Source organism: Xenopus laevis, chromosome 3L (assembly GCF_017654675.1).
Source record: "Xenopus laevis strain J_2021 chromosome 3L, Xenopus_laevis_v10.1, whole genome shotgun sequence".
Classification (NCBI taxonomy): domain Eukaryota; kingdom Metazoa; phylum Chordata; class Amphibia; order Anura; family Pipidae; genus Xenopus; species Xenopus laevis.
This window is the reverse complement of record NC_054375.1, coordinates 123110583-123127621: the sequence shown is the minus strand read 5'-3', so window position 1 is coordinate 123127621 and position 17039 is coordinate 123110583. Positions and strand designations below refer to the sequence as shown.

The 17039-nt window shown below is 40.6% G+C and overlaps 1 protein-coding gene across 4 annotated transcripts in view; it reads left to right on the top strand.

The window, feature by feature from the left end:
• Nucleotides 1-4128: 4128 nt before the first annotated feature.
• igdcc4.L (immunoglobulin superfamily, DCC subclass, member 4 L homeolog) overlaps nt 4129-17039 on the top strand; it is a 59768-nt gene continuing 46857 nt past the window's right edge. For 2 of the 4 annotated variants that reach the window (XM_018253294.2, XM_018253293.2), the window contains exon 1: nt 4129-4290. Coding sequence is in view for 2 of the 4 variants with exons in the window: in XM_018253291.2 (XP_018108780.1) it covers nt 15365-15434 (70 nt within the window). In the remaining 2 variants the exon portion in view is untranslated. Of the gene's footprint in view, nt 4291-15233; nt 15435-17039 lie in introns of those variants that run through there. The other 2 variants (XM_018253291.2, XM_018253290.2) reach the window with 1 other exon arrangement.

Genomic DNA, 17039 nt, shown 5'->3' with positions numbered 1-17039 from the left:
CTGGGTGTGCGAGTTTGCCATACTTTCTAGGAAAATAATAAGAGCAGCCTAATAACAGGTTGACAAAGGCCTGGTAAGAATGAATAGGTACATGGTTTGTAAATGTTTATGATGCAGATTTCAAGTTGTGTAATTAAAGTTTAGTTCATGTGGCAGTGTGGTTATTTCTGGTTAGTTAGTTTTAGTTCTGCTTACCTACCCCATGTACTGTTACTGTGTAAGTTACCCTGGATGGCACTAAGTGGGGTTCATTTATAAACAGTGGACAAATTTGCACCTGTGGACTAACATATAGCAACCAATCAAAGATCTGATTAGTTGCCATAGGTTACTGCCCAGATTTGCCCACTGTTCATTAATGAGCACAACTTTGAGAAGTTATTACCAAGTCTTCCTTTTGTATGTATGTATGTATATTTTTATTTGTAAAACGCTCCTTGAGGGCAAAGCACTGTACAGCAAAACAATAAATTAGAAGTAACAACAAGTGGTTATTGAAAGAAAGAGTAACAATAAGTGCATCATTTAAAATACAATACAGATTAAGTGCTCAGTGTCAAGGAGACAAAAGGCTGGAGGACCCTACCCAGTTGGGCTTACAGTCTAAATTGGAGGGTAACAGACAGACACAATTCGGAGTGAATTCCCACAAGCACCTACTGTAGCTTTATCCTGCATTTCTCCTCCTTTGACGCTCAAAACATTTTTCACTACCTCCTCCATCAAATCCCAGTTCTATACAAATCTCAGCCTCTCTACTCTCCTCTCCTTCCCTCTCCACACATGAAGTTTATAAAGTGCTCTGTTTAGCTATTCCACAAAACTCCTCTTTTTCATACAAACCAAGGACTTATAAATCCCACTCTCACTTAGTCTATCTTTCCTTTCTATTGCTGGCAGCTGGGGACATTTCCCCAAACCCTGGCCCTTACCCCATTCCAGTTATATCACGGCCACAAGCTCCTTCTCTCCGGAGCAAATTCAAACAGTACAGAACACTTACTCCTATACCCAAAAACCCAGTTAATCTTTCATGTGCTCTCTGGAATGCCAGATCTGTTTGCAACAAGCTCACCGCTATACACGACCATTTCATTGCAAATTCCTTTAACCTACTCGCACTTACTGAAACCTGGCTTTCTCCTACCGACACTGCCTCACCTGCTGCCCTGTCCTATGGGGGCCTACACCTTACTCATACTCCCAGACCTGGTAACAGACCTGGAGGTGGGGAAGGTTTGCTTCTCTCTCCCCGCTGTACTTTTAAAGTTCTTCCACCTGTTCCCTCTCTATCATTCTTCTCATTTGATGCTTACTGCATTAGGCTCTTTTCTCCTGTTTCACTCTGCATTGCTGTTATATATCAACCACCAGGACCAACTGCACAATTTCTGGACAACTTTGCTGCCTGGCTTCCTTACTTTCTTTCATCTAACATCCCATCCATCATATTAGGTGACTTTAATATACCCGTTAACAACATCAACAACTCTTCTGTCTCTAAACTTCTTTCACTAACCTCCTCCCTAGGTTTATCTTTGTGCTCAGACTCCCCCTCTCACTCCAATGGTAATGCTCTGGATCTCATATTTACCAGACTCTGTTCAACCACCAATTTTACTAACTCACCATTTCCCCTCTCTGATCACAATATGCTCACATTTCAACTCTCACTAACTCCCTCCTCACCCCCTGCTATTCCCCAAACATGTACTTACCGTGACTTGCAAGCTGTAGACGTGTCACATCTCTCTTCTTCCTTTAACTCTCTTCACTCTAATATCTCAGCTATCTCATGTCCTAATGTGGCTACCTCTGTCTACTATAGTACTCTCACCACTGCCCTAAATGAGCTTGCTCCTATAAAAACTAAACGTTCTAGACCCAAACCACTTCAACCTTGGCATACTGCTCATACAAAAACACTCCAAAGACACTCGTGTGCACTTGAGCGTCGCTGGCGCAAATCCCGTTCAGAATCAGACTTTTGGAGCTACAAATCTGCCCTGCGCTCCTATAATACCAGCCTCTTCCAAGCCAAACAAACATACTTTACTTCACTCATTAACTCCCTTTCTAAACAACCAGCACAACTTTTCTCCACTTTCCCCTTCTCCACCCCCTCCATGCACATCTGTCTCTGCTAAAGATATTGCTGAGCACTTCAAAAACAAAATTGACACTATCAGAAGGGACATTACACTACTCAACCCCCCTAGACTTCCACCACCCTCCCTCCACACACCCCAGTCTCTCCTGTGCTCCTTCACCCCTGTCACTAATGAGGAAGTCTCAAAGCTTCTGGCCTCTTCTCACCTTACCACCTGCCCGCTTGATCCAATTCCCTCAAAACTTCTCCGCAATACCAATCCTTGTCTAATCAAAGCCTTAACTCACCTATTTAATCTCTCGCTCTCAACTGGACTGTTTCCTTCTCAATTAAAACTAAAACTCTCTCTTGATTCCTCCAATCTTGACAACCTCCGACCTATCTCTCTGCTACCTTTCATCTCTAAACTACTTGAGTGCCTAGTCTACAACCGACTAACCTCATTCCTCTCTGACAATAACCTGCTGGACCCCCTACAATCTGGTTTTAAGCCACAACACTCCACAGAAACTGCCCTGACTCGACTAACTAATGACCTTTTAACCGCTAAAGCCAACAATCATTTCTCACTACTAATACTGCTTGATCTCTCAGCCGCATTTGACACTGTAGATCACCCTCTCCTCCTCCAGTCCCTCCAGTCGCTTGGCCTTCGTGACACAGCCCTGTCCTGGTTCTCTTCTTACATCACCAATCGTTCCTTCAGTGTCTCCTACAATGGAGTATCATCTTCTCCCCTACTTCTTTCTGTTGGAGTTCCTCAAGGCTCTGTCCTGGGACCATTACTATTCTCCCTCTATACTTCCTCCCTTGGCAAATTAATAAATTCGTATGGTTTCCACTACCACCTCTATGCTGACGATACTCAGATCTATCTCTCATCTCCTGATTTCAACCCAGAACTCCTAACTCGCGTCTCCACCTGCCTGTCCGCTATCTCTACCTGGATGTCGCAACGCTACCTTAAATTAAACCTCTCTAAAACTGAAATGGTTCTCTTTCCTCCAACTAACACCAGTAGCATCCCCGAAGTATCCATCATAGTTAACAATTCCACTATCACCCCCTCTCCCCAGGCCCGATGCCTTGGGGTTATCCTAGATTCTGCCCTGTCATTCACTCCTCATATCCAGTCACTTATTAAATCATGTCACTTCCACCTAAGGAACATATCCAAAATACGATAATTTATCACCCAAGACGCTGCCAAAATTCTTATTCACTCTCTCATCATATCGTGTCTAGACTACTGTAACTCTCTTTTAATTGGCCTCCCCCTCCAGAGACTGTCACCTCTCCAGTCCATAATGAACACTGCTGCGAGGCTCATACACCTCAGCAACCGCTCCTCCTCTGCCTCGCCATTCTGTCAATCCCTGCACTGGCTTCCGTTACCTTTCAGAATCAAATTAAAATTAATGACACTGACTTTCAAAGCACTTCATAACTCTGCCCCACCCTACATCTCTGAACTCATCTCTATATACTCACCTACTCGCTTACTACGCTCCTCTATTGACCTGCTACTCAACTCTTCTCTCATTACCTCCTCACATGCTCGCATTCAAGACTTTGCAAGGGCTGCACCCCTCCTCTGGAACGCTCTCCCATGGTCTGTCCGACTTTCTCCCAACCTTTCTGCTTTCAAAAAATCTCTGAAAACGCACTTCTTTCGAGAAGCCTACCCTCACTCTGCTTAACTACCAAACGCAACACCACATACAGTACCACATTTCTCACCCACTTAATTCGATCTTGCCCACTCCCACACCTTGTGTATTACTCCCTTCCCTTTAGAGTGTATGCCTATGCATAGGGCCTTCCTCACCTCTTTGTACCTGTATTGATTTTGATGTTTGTTACTCCATATATTCTATATATGTAATTCATGTGATGTAGTTGTATAATCACATCTACTTTACAGTGCTACGCAATATGTTGGCGCTATATAAATACATGTTAATAACAAATAATAATATCAGTAACAGTTTATCTTAAAATAATTGCTACTGTTTTAATTAGGAATTGCAGATGCAGCCCATTGATGTGCCAGAAGCAGCTGTCATAATGTTGTCTGTGCTAGAGCGAGCAGCCTCTTGTGCCATAGCCTGTTGTCTCTTACTATTTGCCTCAGCAGCAGTCTCTCTCCATTCACTCAACCACACCAGGGCTGTCGACAAGTAAGTAAATCCAGAGCCTATTCCTCACTTGTATAAACAGTCGGTAATATAATGGCAATAAAGGCAGATAAAATGCGGTAAGGCATTCAGGTTCCAATAGGGGTAATAAGTAAGCCTGCCAACAGCATATTCATAGATCCGCAATTTAATGTGGGGATATAAATGAAAGAGACAAGATATTGACGCATTGGAAAAAAATAGAATACATGTATGTGTGTTATATTGTGGCTGGTTATATAAGCACACACGTGCGCTGCCACTGTCCAATCAGCATCCTTTTTCTGTGTTGTAAATGTGTGTGTTCTGCAGGATATTCAGTGACACCCAAGCATCTTATCCAGGTCTGTACTGTGATAATGACATAAATACTGCAATACAGTGAGATCTCAAAAACACAAGTACTTTCTGGAATTATAGAAAGTAGTGCTGAAACAATAACATTGATGTATAGCAGTTAGCAGCTTATCTGAGGAATTATCTAAGCATCGGTTTTATTAATTTCTCTGACTCCAAAGACAGCTTTGTGTGTGGTTTTGCTCAAAATGAATAAAACCTATTGCACTTGAGGTGCGTCGCTATGAGGAAGGGTGATTGCCGCAGGAATGGGGTGCACTGTAGCAGCTATTGCCACTTTGCCAGAAAACATATTGCTTTTCAAGGGGATGATGCTACTAATTACTGCCTCTAAGTTGTATCAATCAACATGCCTGTGTTCATGGGCAGAGAAGGTCTTTGAACATACTGGTGCTAATTTATAAACACTAGGCTAATTTGCCCCCTGTAATAAACCTATGGCAACCAATCAAATGTTTATTTTGACTGCTTAACTTGCAGCTGGCTGAAAAAAGTCAATCATTGATTTCTATAGGTTACTATCCATATGCAAATTTTCCCAGTGTTTATAAATAAGCCCCTCTAATATATTTTGTGGCATTTCATTGTAAGGACATTAGAAGGGACAATAAGGAATTCCATATTCACATAAAGGCTTGTTCCCAGACCAAGTGCTGTTATGTAGGGTATGAAACTCCACGGTGAAGACTAATATCCTCACATTTAACAGTGAGTCGTGACAGAAGTGACATCACTAAGCACCATAAGGATAAGTATCATTTTTTACAGGTTATTTCTGGCTCTTATATATTGTAACTATTCACATCAGGGATGCATAGTCTGTCGGCTTCCAGAAGTTGCAAAGCTGCAGCGAATGTTCTGCTGTAGGGTATTCTGAGATTTTCAGTCCAATGAAATTTGGAGGTCTGCAGGTTAAATATTCTGGATATAAGTAAATAAATATATATATATTTATATATAATTTTATTATCATTAGTTGGGGCCTCAAACTTCCTATCAACCGGAAAAGAGGACCATTATTTTTTTAACCTCAAACCCTGTCAGTCAAATAGCTTACAAATTGTAATGCCAATAGAGTGTTGAAACAGAAATATAGAAAACGAGGCAATCTAAACGACTAAACAATCTAATACTATTAAATCTGGTTGAAACTATGGCAACAACAATGAAGCCCGCAGCAATCTGCAGGCAATTATAAGCGTTGCCTGGTTCAAATCCTCTTTTGGTAACTTTGGTGCAAATTATTTAATGGGATACTGTCATTGGAAAACATGTTATTTTTTTTTTTTTTTTAACGCATCAGTTAATTAGTGGTGCTCCAGCAGACTTCTGCACTGTTTTCCAAAAGAGCAAACTAATTTTTTTTATATTTAATTTTGAATTCTGACATGGGGCTAGACATATTGTCAGTTTCCCAGGTGCCCCCAGTCATGTGACTTGTGCTCTGATAAACTTCAATCACTCTTTACTGCTACACTGCAAGATGGAGTGATATCATCCCCTTCCCTTTCCCCCCCAGCAGCCTAACAACAGAACAATGGGAAGGTAACAAAATAACCGCTCCCTTACACAAGATAACAGCTCCCTGGTAGATATAAATTAGTAAAATCCAGGTCCCACTGCGACACATTGTTACATTGAGTAGGAGAAACAATAGTCTGCCAGAAAGCAGCTCAATAGTGCAACACTGGCTCTTTCTGAAAGCACATGACCAGGCAAAATGATGAGATGGCTGCCTACACACCAATATTACAACTAAAAAAATACACTTATTGGTTCAGGAATGAAATTTTATATGGTAGAGTGAATTATATGCAGTGTAAACAGTGTAATTTAGAAATAAAAATGACACCATAACGGGTATGGGACCTGTTATCCAGACTGCTTGCGACCTGAGGTTTTCTGGATATTTCTGTAATTTAGATCATACCTTAAGTCTACTAAAAGAATAATTTAAACATTACATAAACCCAATAGGATTGTTTTGCCTCCAATTAGTTTAGTTAGGATCAAGTAAAAGGTAATGTTTTATTACTACAGATTTTGAATTATTTGATTAAAATGGAGTCTATGAGAAATAACTGTCCCCTAATGTAGGGCTTTCTGGACAATGGGTTTCCGAATAACAGATCCCATACCTTTAGTCTCAAATTTTTTAATAGTTGACATTTCATATTAGAGTTGAAAAAAGTCCTATCCTCTGCTCTGCTTTGCTTGCTCTGTTTAAACCCCTTTTTGACCCACGAGTATCTTGAGATGAGCCTATATGAAAGCAAGGCTTCCCTCTTAAAGGGTCAGTTTCCCATAGGACTCATTTTGTAGGGGTATTCATTTCTCCTAGGGAAAATAAAGATGTTTTTCTTTTAATTATTACAATTATATGCTATCAGATCTCAAAGTGTAATCCGGTCTACACTAACTCTGAGCATGAGGCACACAACCTGAAAGGGTATTGTTCTCACAGTTTGTTTTAGCATTTTGTTTCAGCAAAGTCCCCAATGTGTTTTGTTGCTGGAATGACTGGCCCAGCAGCTGTCCAGATTAAAAGTATGGGCTTTCCAGACTCCTGTATGCCAGAAATGGTAACCTTGGCAACGCACGGTCCAAGATGAGATGGCAAACAAGTTCTAGGGAGGCCCCAAAAAGTGAGTGAGAAAAGCAGCTGGCACTTGATTATTTGAAATCTCCTACTAACAGTTTTAAAAGAGAAGTGATATCTTATTCTGCACAATGAGCATGAGAAACGCATTGCTTGTTTGAAATAAGATAGATTTTTCAGCTGTTCTTTCAATCTTCTAGCGGTTTGGGGGCCCTGTTCACTTGTGTGACATTCTTTTACACCATCGCCATCATTTTAAGATGGTCTTGACTGTTTAGGGCTCTGCGTATGAAGCAGTGATCGAAATTAGAAAACATTTTTGAAGGTCCAATGAATTACAGTAACCTATGCTGCTAGAAAAGTGGCAGAAAGCGTAGCAGGGTGGATTTTAAATATCATAATATCAATAAAAAATCATAATATGTAATAAGAATGTTCACACCCAGAGGGTGGGGTTCATAAACTCAAATAAGGAGCTTCTAGTGCTTTCTGTTATCTCAAAACATTTAAAGGGTTAGCTCACCTGTAAACACATTTACACAGTATGATGAAAACTGTGATATTCAGAGACAATTTGCATTTGGTCTTCATTTCAGTTATTTCATTTTCTGTTCAGCAGCTCTTTGGTTTAGTATTTCAGGAAGTATCTCAATGCTAGGGTATTTGCCCTAGCAACCAGGCATATTCCCATCTCTATAATGAGAAATGGGAATATGATTGGGAGAGAGACTAAATAGAAGGATAAGTAATAAAAAGCAACAATGATATATAAAGATATAAGGATATTTCCATATGCAAATTATGGGCGGGGAGGGAAATCACTTGACTTTTTGTCATAAAACAAGGAAGTTAAAAATGTTTCCCCCTTCCCATCCCTAATTTGCATATGCAAATTAGGATTTGGTTTGGTATTTTGTCGCAAACCAGGTGTCACTCCAGGCTAAAAAACTGTCGTTTATTGTAGAAAACAAAGACCTGACACATTTTAGGTGTGGAGCCCTTAATCATAGGCTCCTATAGGACGCCAAGCCATAAACATGTCACGCCTTTCCGGCCAGCAGAACCGGAATTTTAGCTTGGAGTGACACCTGGTTTGTGACAATATAGATGTGGAAACTGCCAGCTGGTGGCAAAGCACCCGTAGAGGCTTAGGTGAGATACACATACGAATTTTTGAGCAGGGAAGTTGGGAGGAGGGCAGATCTGGAGTGTCCTTATTTGTTAGCTGTTCTACAAATTAGATTAGTGGGATATACATCAATTGTTCACTGAAGAAAAACCATAATCCCCATTGAGTAGGATGAAGTGGTTCTTTAGTTTTTAAGAAAGCTGATAGAAGGGTAGAGTAATAGCTCTAATTAGAAGTGACTATGTAAAGACAGGTATGAAATTTACTGAGGATTCTGTAACAACCAATAATGGGCTCTCATCCCACCACTATCAGCAGTTTCTTACAAATGGAGTCACATTTATTTTTATAACATAATTATTTCAATGAGTCCATGTACTGTATTTACAAACTATGGGAAAAGCACACAAGATTAACTATGGGAAAAACACACAGGAGTAATTTTGGTCCAGCATTTATATGTTGTTAATTGGGGAAATATCAGAACAGGAAAAATACATAAAATATAATGAATTATCTAGCTCATACCCTGGTTATTGTTGAGGGAGTTATACCATGCCACATTATTTAAGTAAGAGTTTTACTATAAAATCTGAATATTTAGTGGAAAATAAAAACTTTAATTTTTCAAAATGTATTATACCCCGTGGATGGAAAAAGTCAGAATCCGAAAATCCGGCATCTTAGACCTGCCGAGGTTGTATATAAGTCAATGGGAGAGGTGCCTATCCTATTTGGAAGTTACTGTGGTCTGCTCCGAATTCATGCCGGCGCGAATGCATGCGCTGGCACGCATGCGCAGAAACACCATGCTTTGCGCCCTAGGCACATGCCTACTCTGCCTATCCCTAGTTCCGGCCCTTTCCAACAATTTCAGGAAAAAGGAAGAAAAATTGTACATTTCAGGAAAAAAACTCGAAGGATATCGAAGGATTCAGGTTTTTGCTTGATTTTATCAAGTTTGTCCCCTCTCTTGTTAAATAGTGCCTTTTTAATAATAAATAAGGTCTAATCATGGATTCTAGTTTGGTCGGACTTTTTTTTATTTAAATACTCAAAAAAAATTAGGTTTTTGATAAATAAGGCTCTAAGTGTCTGGTCAGCTTTATGATAAGAAGCTTATTAGGGATGCACTGAATCCAGTATTTGGTTCCGGCCAGGATATTTGCATATGCAAATTATGGGCGGGGAGGGAAATCACTTGACTTTTTGTCATAAAACAAGGAAGTTAAAAATGTTTCCCCCTTCCCATCCCTAATTTGCATATACAAATTAGGATTTGGTTTGGTATTTGACCGAATCTTCCTTGAAGTGGGTTAGTGAAGTGGGTTGTTAGTGGGTTCGGTGCATCCCTAGAACTTATTAATGAGGCTAAAATTAAGATCAAAAACCATTACTTGTAGGTAGGGTTGCCACCTTTTGTGAAACACAATTCTAGCCCAATTTGATAGGGTGAGTAGTAAGAGGCAGGGCTATATTGTAAATGGGTGGAATAATAAAATAGGCAGAACAGTGACTTGGCTTGGGCGGTGCAAGATAAAACAGGCCCAATCAAGCAGGAATTGGGTGATTTGGGTGGTGGAGAGAGGGGCAGGTTAAAGGAATTGTTCAGTGTAAAAATAAAAACTGGGTAAATAGATAGCCTGTGCAAAATAAAAAATGTTTCTAATATAGTTAGTTAGCCAAAAATGTAATGTATAAAGGCTGGAGTGATTTGATGTATAACTTTTCAGTCAGAACCCAACTTCCTGCTTTTCAGCTCTTTTGGTTTACACTGACTGGTTACCCTGGCTACCAGGCAGTAATCAATCAGAGACTTGAGGGGGGGGGCACATGGGTCATATCTGTTGCTTTTGAATCTGAGCTGAATGCTAAGGATCAATTGCAAACTCACTGAACAGAAATGTACCATGTGGCCCCCCTTCAAGTCGCTGACTAACTCAGAGTTATAGAGCTGAAAAGCAGGAAGTTGGAGTCTGGCTGTTTTATTAGACATCTGTTCACTCCAGCCTTTATATATTACATTTTTGGCTAACTAACTATATTAGAAACATTTTTTATTTTGCACAGCCTATTTACACAGTTTTTATTTTCACACTGAACTATTCCTTTAAGAGAGGGCCAGCCTAGAACCTGGCATTGGGGGTAGAAGGGTGGCAACCCTATTTGTAGGTAAAACTAGCAAATGGAAATCAGGTCTTGCTTTAAAACTCTATATATCTCCATGTGTGATCATTTTCAAATCACCAGTTATGTAAAGTAGAAAGAGCAAGGCACCGTGCAAGTATATAGTTCCAAAACTATGTGGAAAACTATATATTAGTATGACTAAGTGAGCAGTTGGAATAAGGATATTACATCATGGCAATGCAAGGATGGGATACAGGATGTGACATAGGGGTGACCTGTGCTCTGTATGAAGGAGGTGTTCTCCTATTGGCTCTTTACATAGTTACAAAGTTACATAGTTACATAGTTAAAATGGGTTGAAAAAAGACAAAGTCCATCAAGTTCAACCCCTCCAAATGAAAACCCAGAATCCATACACACACCCCTCCCTACTTTCACATAAATTATATATACCCATACCTATACTAACTACAGAGTTTAGTATCACATTGATATTATGGGATGCCCTATCCCTTAGCTGATAAAACTGGTGGGGTCACCATGTTCTTGACTCTTGGTGCTCTGCCTGAGAGGTGGGCAGGATTTCTGAGGGTACAGAATCTGTAGTAGGCCTCATTTGCTGCATTAAGCTGGGGGTACCAGCACCCCATGAATGAGGGTTAGGTGCTGATTGTCACAGTGCACCCCATATATGTAAGATAGACAGCAGACTTTGGAGAAGTATCAGAGCTAATATTCCCTGGCCATACAGGCCCAGTGGAAGGGTACCAGAATACTCTCCCTACTACTGGATCTCTGAGAGATTCTACCCATTGATGTATTCTAACCCAAATGAGTGTCATTGGAGTGAGTATGCTATTTCTGCATGTCTCTTATGATATTAAAATATTACTCAATCAGCACATATAGACTTGGCACTATCAACATGAATCCTGATTTAAGTTATGTGCCTGTTCGTTGGTTAAAGGGATCCTGTCATGATTTTATGGTGTACTTTTATTTCTAAATTACACTGTTTACACTGCAAATAATTCACTCTACCATATAAAATTTCACTCCTGAACCAATAAGTGTATTTTTACTCAGTTGTAATATTGATGTGTAGGCAGCCATTTCCGGTCATTTTGTCTGGCCATGTGCTTTCAAAAGGAGCCAGTGCTGTACTATTGAACTGCTTTCCGACAGGCTATTGTTTTTGCTACTCAATGTAACTGAAGGAGTTCTTATATCTGAAGGAGTTCTTATATCTGAAGGAGTTCTTATATCTACCAGGTAGTTGTTTTCTGGTTACCTTCCCATTGTTCCGCTGATGGGCTGCTGAGGGGGGGGGATGTCACTCCCACTTGCAGTACAGCAGTAAAGAGTGACTGAAGTTTATCAGAGCCCAAGTCACATGACTAGGGGCACCTGGGAAACTCACAATATGTCTAACCTTGTGTCAGATTTTAAAATTAAAAATCAGTTTTCTCCCATTGCAGTATCCCTTTAAGGACCACTGTTGCTCAACATTGACTTTATTCAGCTGAGACTTATAGTATGCTACTCTTCTTCAACTATTCCAGCGAGAGCCCATCTGACACTTGTTATGCCTGCTCTGCTGGCAGTTGGCCATCACCCGGGTTGAGGGCAGGTAAAGGATAAAATGCAGTGTCCTTTGTCCAGAATAATGCAGATTACAGCACTGTTTTTACATATAATGTTTCATAAGGAACCTTGGTAAAGGTTAAGGTTCATTGGGTGCTGGTCTATTTTTATGAACCCCAAAGTAACAGGTTTATGTTTTGTACACAACAAATCCAGGCAATGCTCAACTATACCAACCACTTGTTGTAGCGTTGGTTGCAAGCTGCTAGTCCCACTACCAGGGACCCTTATATAACCTGAAAATAAACACACTATAGCTTGTGAAAGTATTTATTGTACCAACTGTTAGCACTATAAATATTTTTAGATTCCTGCAGCGTTTCTATTTTCAAGATTTATGTTTTGTGTCATTGCCATCTACAGTATTAGCTCTCTAGGCGAACTAAACCCTAAAAATATGGTTAAAAACGCCATATTTTATATACTGAACTTATTGCACCAGCCTAAAGTTTCAGCTTCTCAATAGCAGCAATGATCCAGGACTTAAAACTTGTCACAGGGGGTCACCATCTTGGAAAGTGTCTGTGACACTCACATGATCAGTGGGCTCTGAGCAGCTGTTGAGAAGCTAAGCTTAGGGGTCGTCACTAATTATCAAGCAGAAAATGAGGCTTCCCTGTAATATAAGCTGATACTATAAAGCTGATTATTAAATTCTGATGCCAGTTGCACTGGTTTCTGTGCTGCCATTTACCAATAAGCTGTATTAATTACTAATCAGCCTTATAGTGTGATGTTTATTTTCTATGTGTATTGTATATTTTGAGTTGGTCCCTAAGCTCAGTAAGTGACAGCAGCACAGAGCATGTGCAGTGAAGAAGATGGGGAGCTACTGGGGCATCTTTGGAGGCACAAATCTTTACTGCTATCCTACTTCTTTAGTTAAGCTTTTGTACTCCTTTAAGTGTAGAATATAATGACTTCAAACTAATGACCAGTATCGTATGTTATTCCAGGTGCTCTGTGATTGCCATGGTTACGTGAGCATCCATGGGTGCTAAATTTTATCAATGAGGTCCTATAGATACATAAAACATCTTAGTTGCTGATACACATGGGTCCTATGTTTGTTTCACCCACTGTCAGGGAAACTGTTTCTATACACAGTTAATATTAAAGTGGTGGTTCACCTTTAAGTTAACTTTTAGTATGTTTTAAAATGGCCAGTTCTAAGCCAGTTTCAATTGGTCTTCATTATTTATTTTTTTATAGTTTTTAAATGCTTTGCCTTCTTCTGACTCTGTAAGGCTACAAATGTATAGTTATTGTTACTTTTTATCATTCATCTTTCTATTCAGGCCCTCTCCTATTCATATTCCAGTCTCTTATTCAAATCAATGCATGGTCGCTAGGGTAATTCGGATCCTAGTAACCAGATTGTAGAAAGTGCAAACTGGAGAGCTGCTGAATAAAAAGCTAAATAACTCAAAAAGCAAAAATAATAAAAACTGAAAACCAATTGCAAATTATCTTGGAATATCACTCTCAAAAAGTGGAGGAACTACCGGGGGAGCAGGGGGTGCAATTAGGCCAGGGCCCCCCGGCAGTTTCTGATCTACTGATTCCGTGGAAAATCATGTACAGAGGGGGTCTCGGCTGCAAGTCCCCTTCTAGTTACGTTGCTGCTCTCTAAAAGTTAACTCAAAGGTGAACAATCCTTTTAAGACTTTTGCCCATGTGACTATTACACCCTACTTTATTCCTTCCTTCAGACTCAGGCACTCATTTTGCCACGTTTTTTTATATGCTTTGATATAGTTTATATCAAATTAATAGGCATATTAAATAATCTTATCAAACTGGAATATATATTTAAGTAAATATTGCCCTTTTACATCTCTTGCCTTGAGCCACCATTTTGTGATGGTCTGTGACCTGCCTCAAAGATCACCTGACCAGAAACACTACAACTCTAATTGTAACAGGAAGAAGTGTGGAAGCTAAAGACAGAACTCTGTCTGTTAATTGGCTCATGTGACCTGAACAAGTATGGTTTGTTGGTATGTTTGTGTGCACAGTGAATCCTATGATCCCAAGGGGCTGCCCTTGTTTTTTTTTAAATGTCAGTTTTCTATTTATGATTACCCAATGGCATAGATCCCAACATTTTGAAAATAGAAAGAGGGACAAAAAAAAAATTTGGTGCGCGTAGCACAGTGAATTTTTTTGACCACGCCCAATTTTGTGGCCACACCCCCAATTACCATGTTCATTTTACAAAATTTGGCAGGTTATGAAAGTTTGAACATATTTCAGTCAATACAGTTTTGCTAATGAAGGTGAATTGCCATTTAAGCTATGAGTCTAACTTTTCCCCAGGGACCTTCTTATCTAAAGTGTTACAATTACTTATTTGCTTATCTCAAAATTGTTACAACGTATCTTAGTTGCACCTGGTGGCTGTTCTGGGCTCTCTGCCAAAAGTCAATTAAATTAGAAACTTTGTTTCTTTTTCTGGCTGTTCCGTGCAGAGAAAGTCTGGACTTTTCAGTACAAATGCGGGACTGCGGGTTGAGAAAACGGGACAGTTGGGAGGTATGCAATGGCACATACTACTTAAAAAGTATATTATTATGAAAATGGTTTATTTACACGAAGCAGGGTTTTACATACTGTATGAGCTGTTTTATACAATATGTTTTTATAGAGACCTACATTGTTTGAGGGGTATAGTTTTCATTTAAGGAGTAGGCACCACGCTCTGGGTATAGCCTATACATTGTTTATTGTGCAGGGGAAGCTGAATAAATGGCAATTCCCTAGTGTTATCTCTGAAATGTTATGAAATGCTTTTTTTTCATGGGCCCCTTTGCAGTTTAATATTTGTTATTTCTGTTTTTTTCCCATGTTTTTCACAAGCTTTCCAAAAGGCAATTTGCCCCCCTGCTGTGAATAGTGAGGGGGCTGCCGATCTTGAGAACATGTGACCCTTTTGTTAACATGAGACAGTAAGGAATGATGTCCTCGCACAGGCACATTAACCAATAGATGGCAGTAAAAGGACACAGAGATTGCAGCTGCCTAAACAAACATAAAGGGGGTTAAAAAGGAGAGAGAGAGAGAGAGAGAGAGAGAGAGAGAGAGAGAGAGAGAGAGAGACAGGAGAAAATAAACTTGTGCAAGATGGCGTCTGACTGGAGGGAGAGGGAGCCCCTCTCTGCAATCCCTGGGTGCTGAGAGAGGGGAGCAGGCAGCCTGGGTGGGAGGCTGCACCCTACATGGCGCTGGGAAGGCTGTCTCTGCTGTGGGGTTTGCATTGGGCTGGCTGTGTCCTGGTGGTGGCTGCAAGTAAGTACTGTGCATGGGGGCTTATACACACGAGGTGCTGCTGGGTGATGGATCAAATAATGATGAAAGGTTTGCATGTCTTTCCCTGTGCCATGTAACCCTGCAGGGATATAAAGGGACGACATAGCCATCTGTGCAAATTTTATGTCACCCTTTGTTTGCCAGAGTCAGAGATGAAAGGATGGATACAGCATTCCAGTCATGTGCACAGCATTGGCACACAGTAGGTGGCCGGAGTGGCACCAGAGATGCTATGAGCATGTACTGATTAGATTCCTTATATTATTAGGTTTTATACCAATATCTAACCATCTGTCTCCTCCAAGGAGGGGGTTTATTGATCACCAAGGGGACAGTTGCATTGCTAGGATACTCACACATGCTATATAGAAACCCTGCCTGCCTGCCTCCATTACATGCATATTTATGCCACTATTGAGAATAAACACATTGATGCCCCATCAGTTTCATTAAGATGCCTGTTAGCAAACCACCCCATTGACTTAGTGCCCATGGAAATGTTGTTGCATTGATGCCCTGATGCTGCTCTGACAAGCTCATTTATTATGCCTTTTTTGGCACCTGGGTGCCTCGCCTCTTGCTAGGCTTTCTATCTGCCTCCATTGGCTACTAAAGTGCTACTACAGATTGCTGGCTGATAGCTCATGGGCAATGATAATCCTGTGATTCAGATGTAATGATTTTATTGTCTTGTACTTTATATCAGCATTCAGTGCATGTTTATTCTGGCATTGGGTGAGCATTTCAATAACTGGATGTTTAGCGGGTGAGTAGAGTTTAAATGTGAGTGTCTACCCTTTCAGTGCTTGACTCTGGGCTTCACCTGGCTTAAACTTAGACTTTTGGGTGCTCCTTTGTGTTATTTCCCCTATTGCTAGATGACGGTGCAGCATTGGGGGAGAAGTGCCCCATAGGGCAAGACGCTTGCTTTATTACATGAACACGCTGGGGGAAGGATTGCAGTCTTTTTTAGAGGGTGCTATGCAGAATGCTGGCTGTGTGTGCTGTTAGAGTTTCATCCAATTCAGCATCCTGATGTATGGGCATACTGAGCCGCCAGGACATTGTTGTAGATGCAAAGGGAAACTGCTGATTTTGGAGCCCCCTGTGGTCTGGTAGAAACTCACCATAGTCTGTCTCACACAAAGCTTAAGCACCTGTTAAGTGTGAAATGTTGGGTAGTGAAGTATGTGCCTGTAGTACGCTGCTATAACAGATGTGGGATAATATATGTCAATGAACAACAGCTCCTAGGATCCCTCTCCATCATACCAGAGGTTAATCTGGAGGCTACAGGTTGCGCTTTCCATGCAATTGCACTGTTCACTCAACATATAACAATACGCATATTCTGCACAGAGAGACCTATTTAAAGAGATACTGACAGGATCGCCATCAGAAATCACAGGGCCCAATACGAAAAAATTTCCTGGGCCCCCTGGGCTGCGCCCACCGCAAGCCCCACCTACAGGTCCGCCCTCCGCACCCCACAGGTCCGCCCCCCCACCACACAGTAAAAAAACAAAAAAAATATTGGTGGCTAGGGTTCCCACATGTTAATAAAAAATAAAAAGATATTGGTGG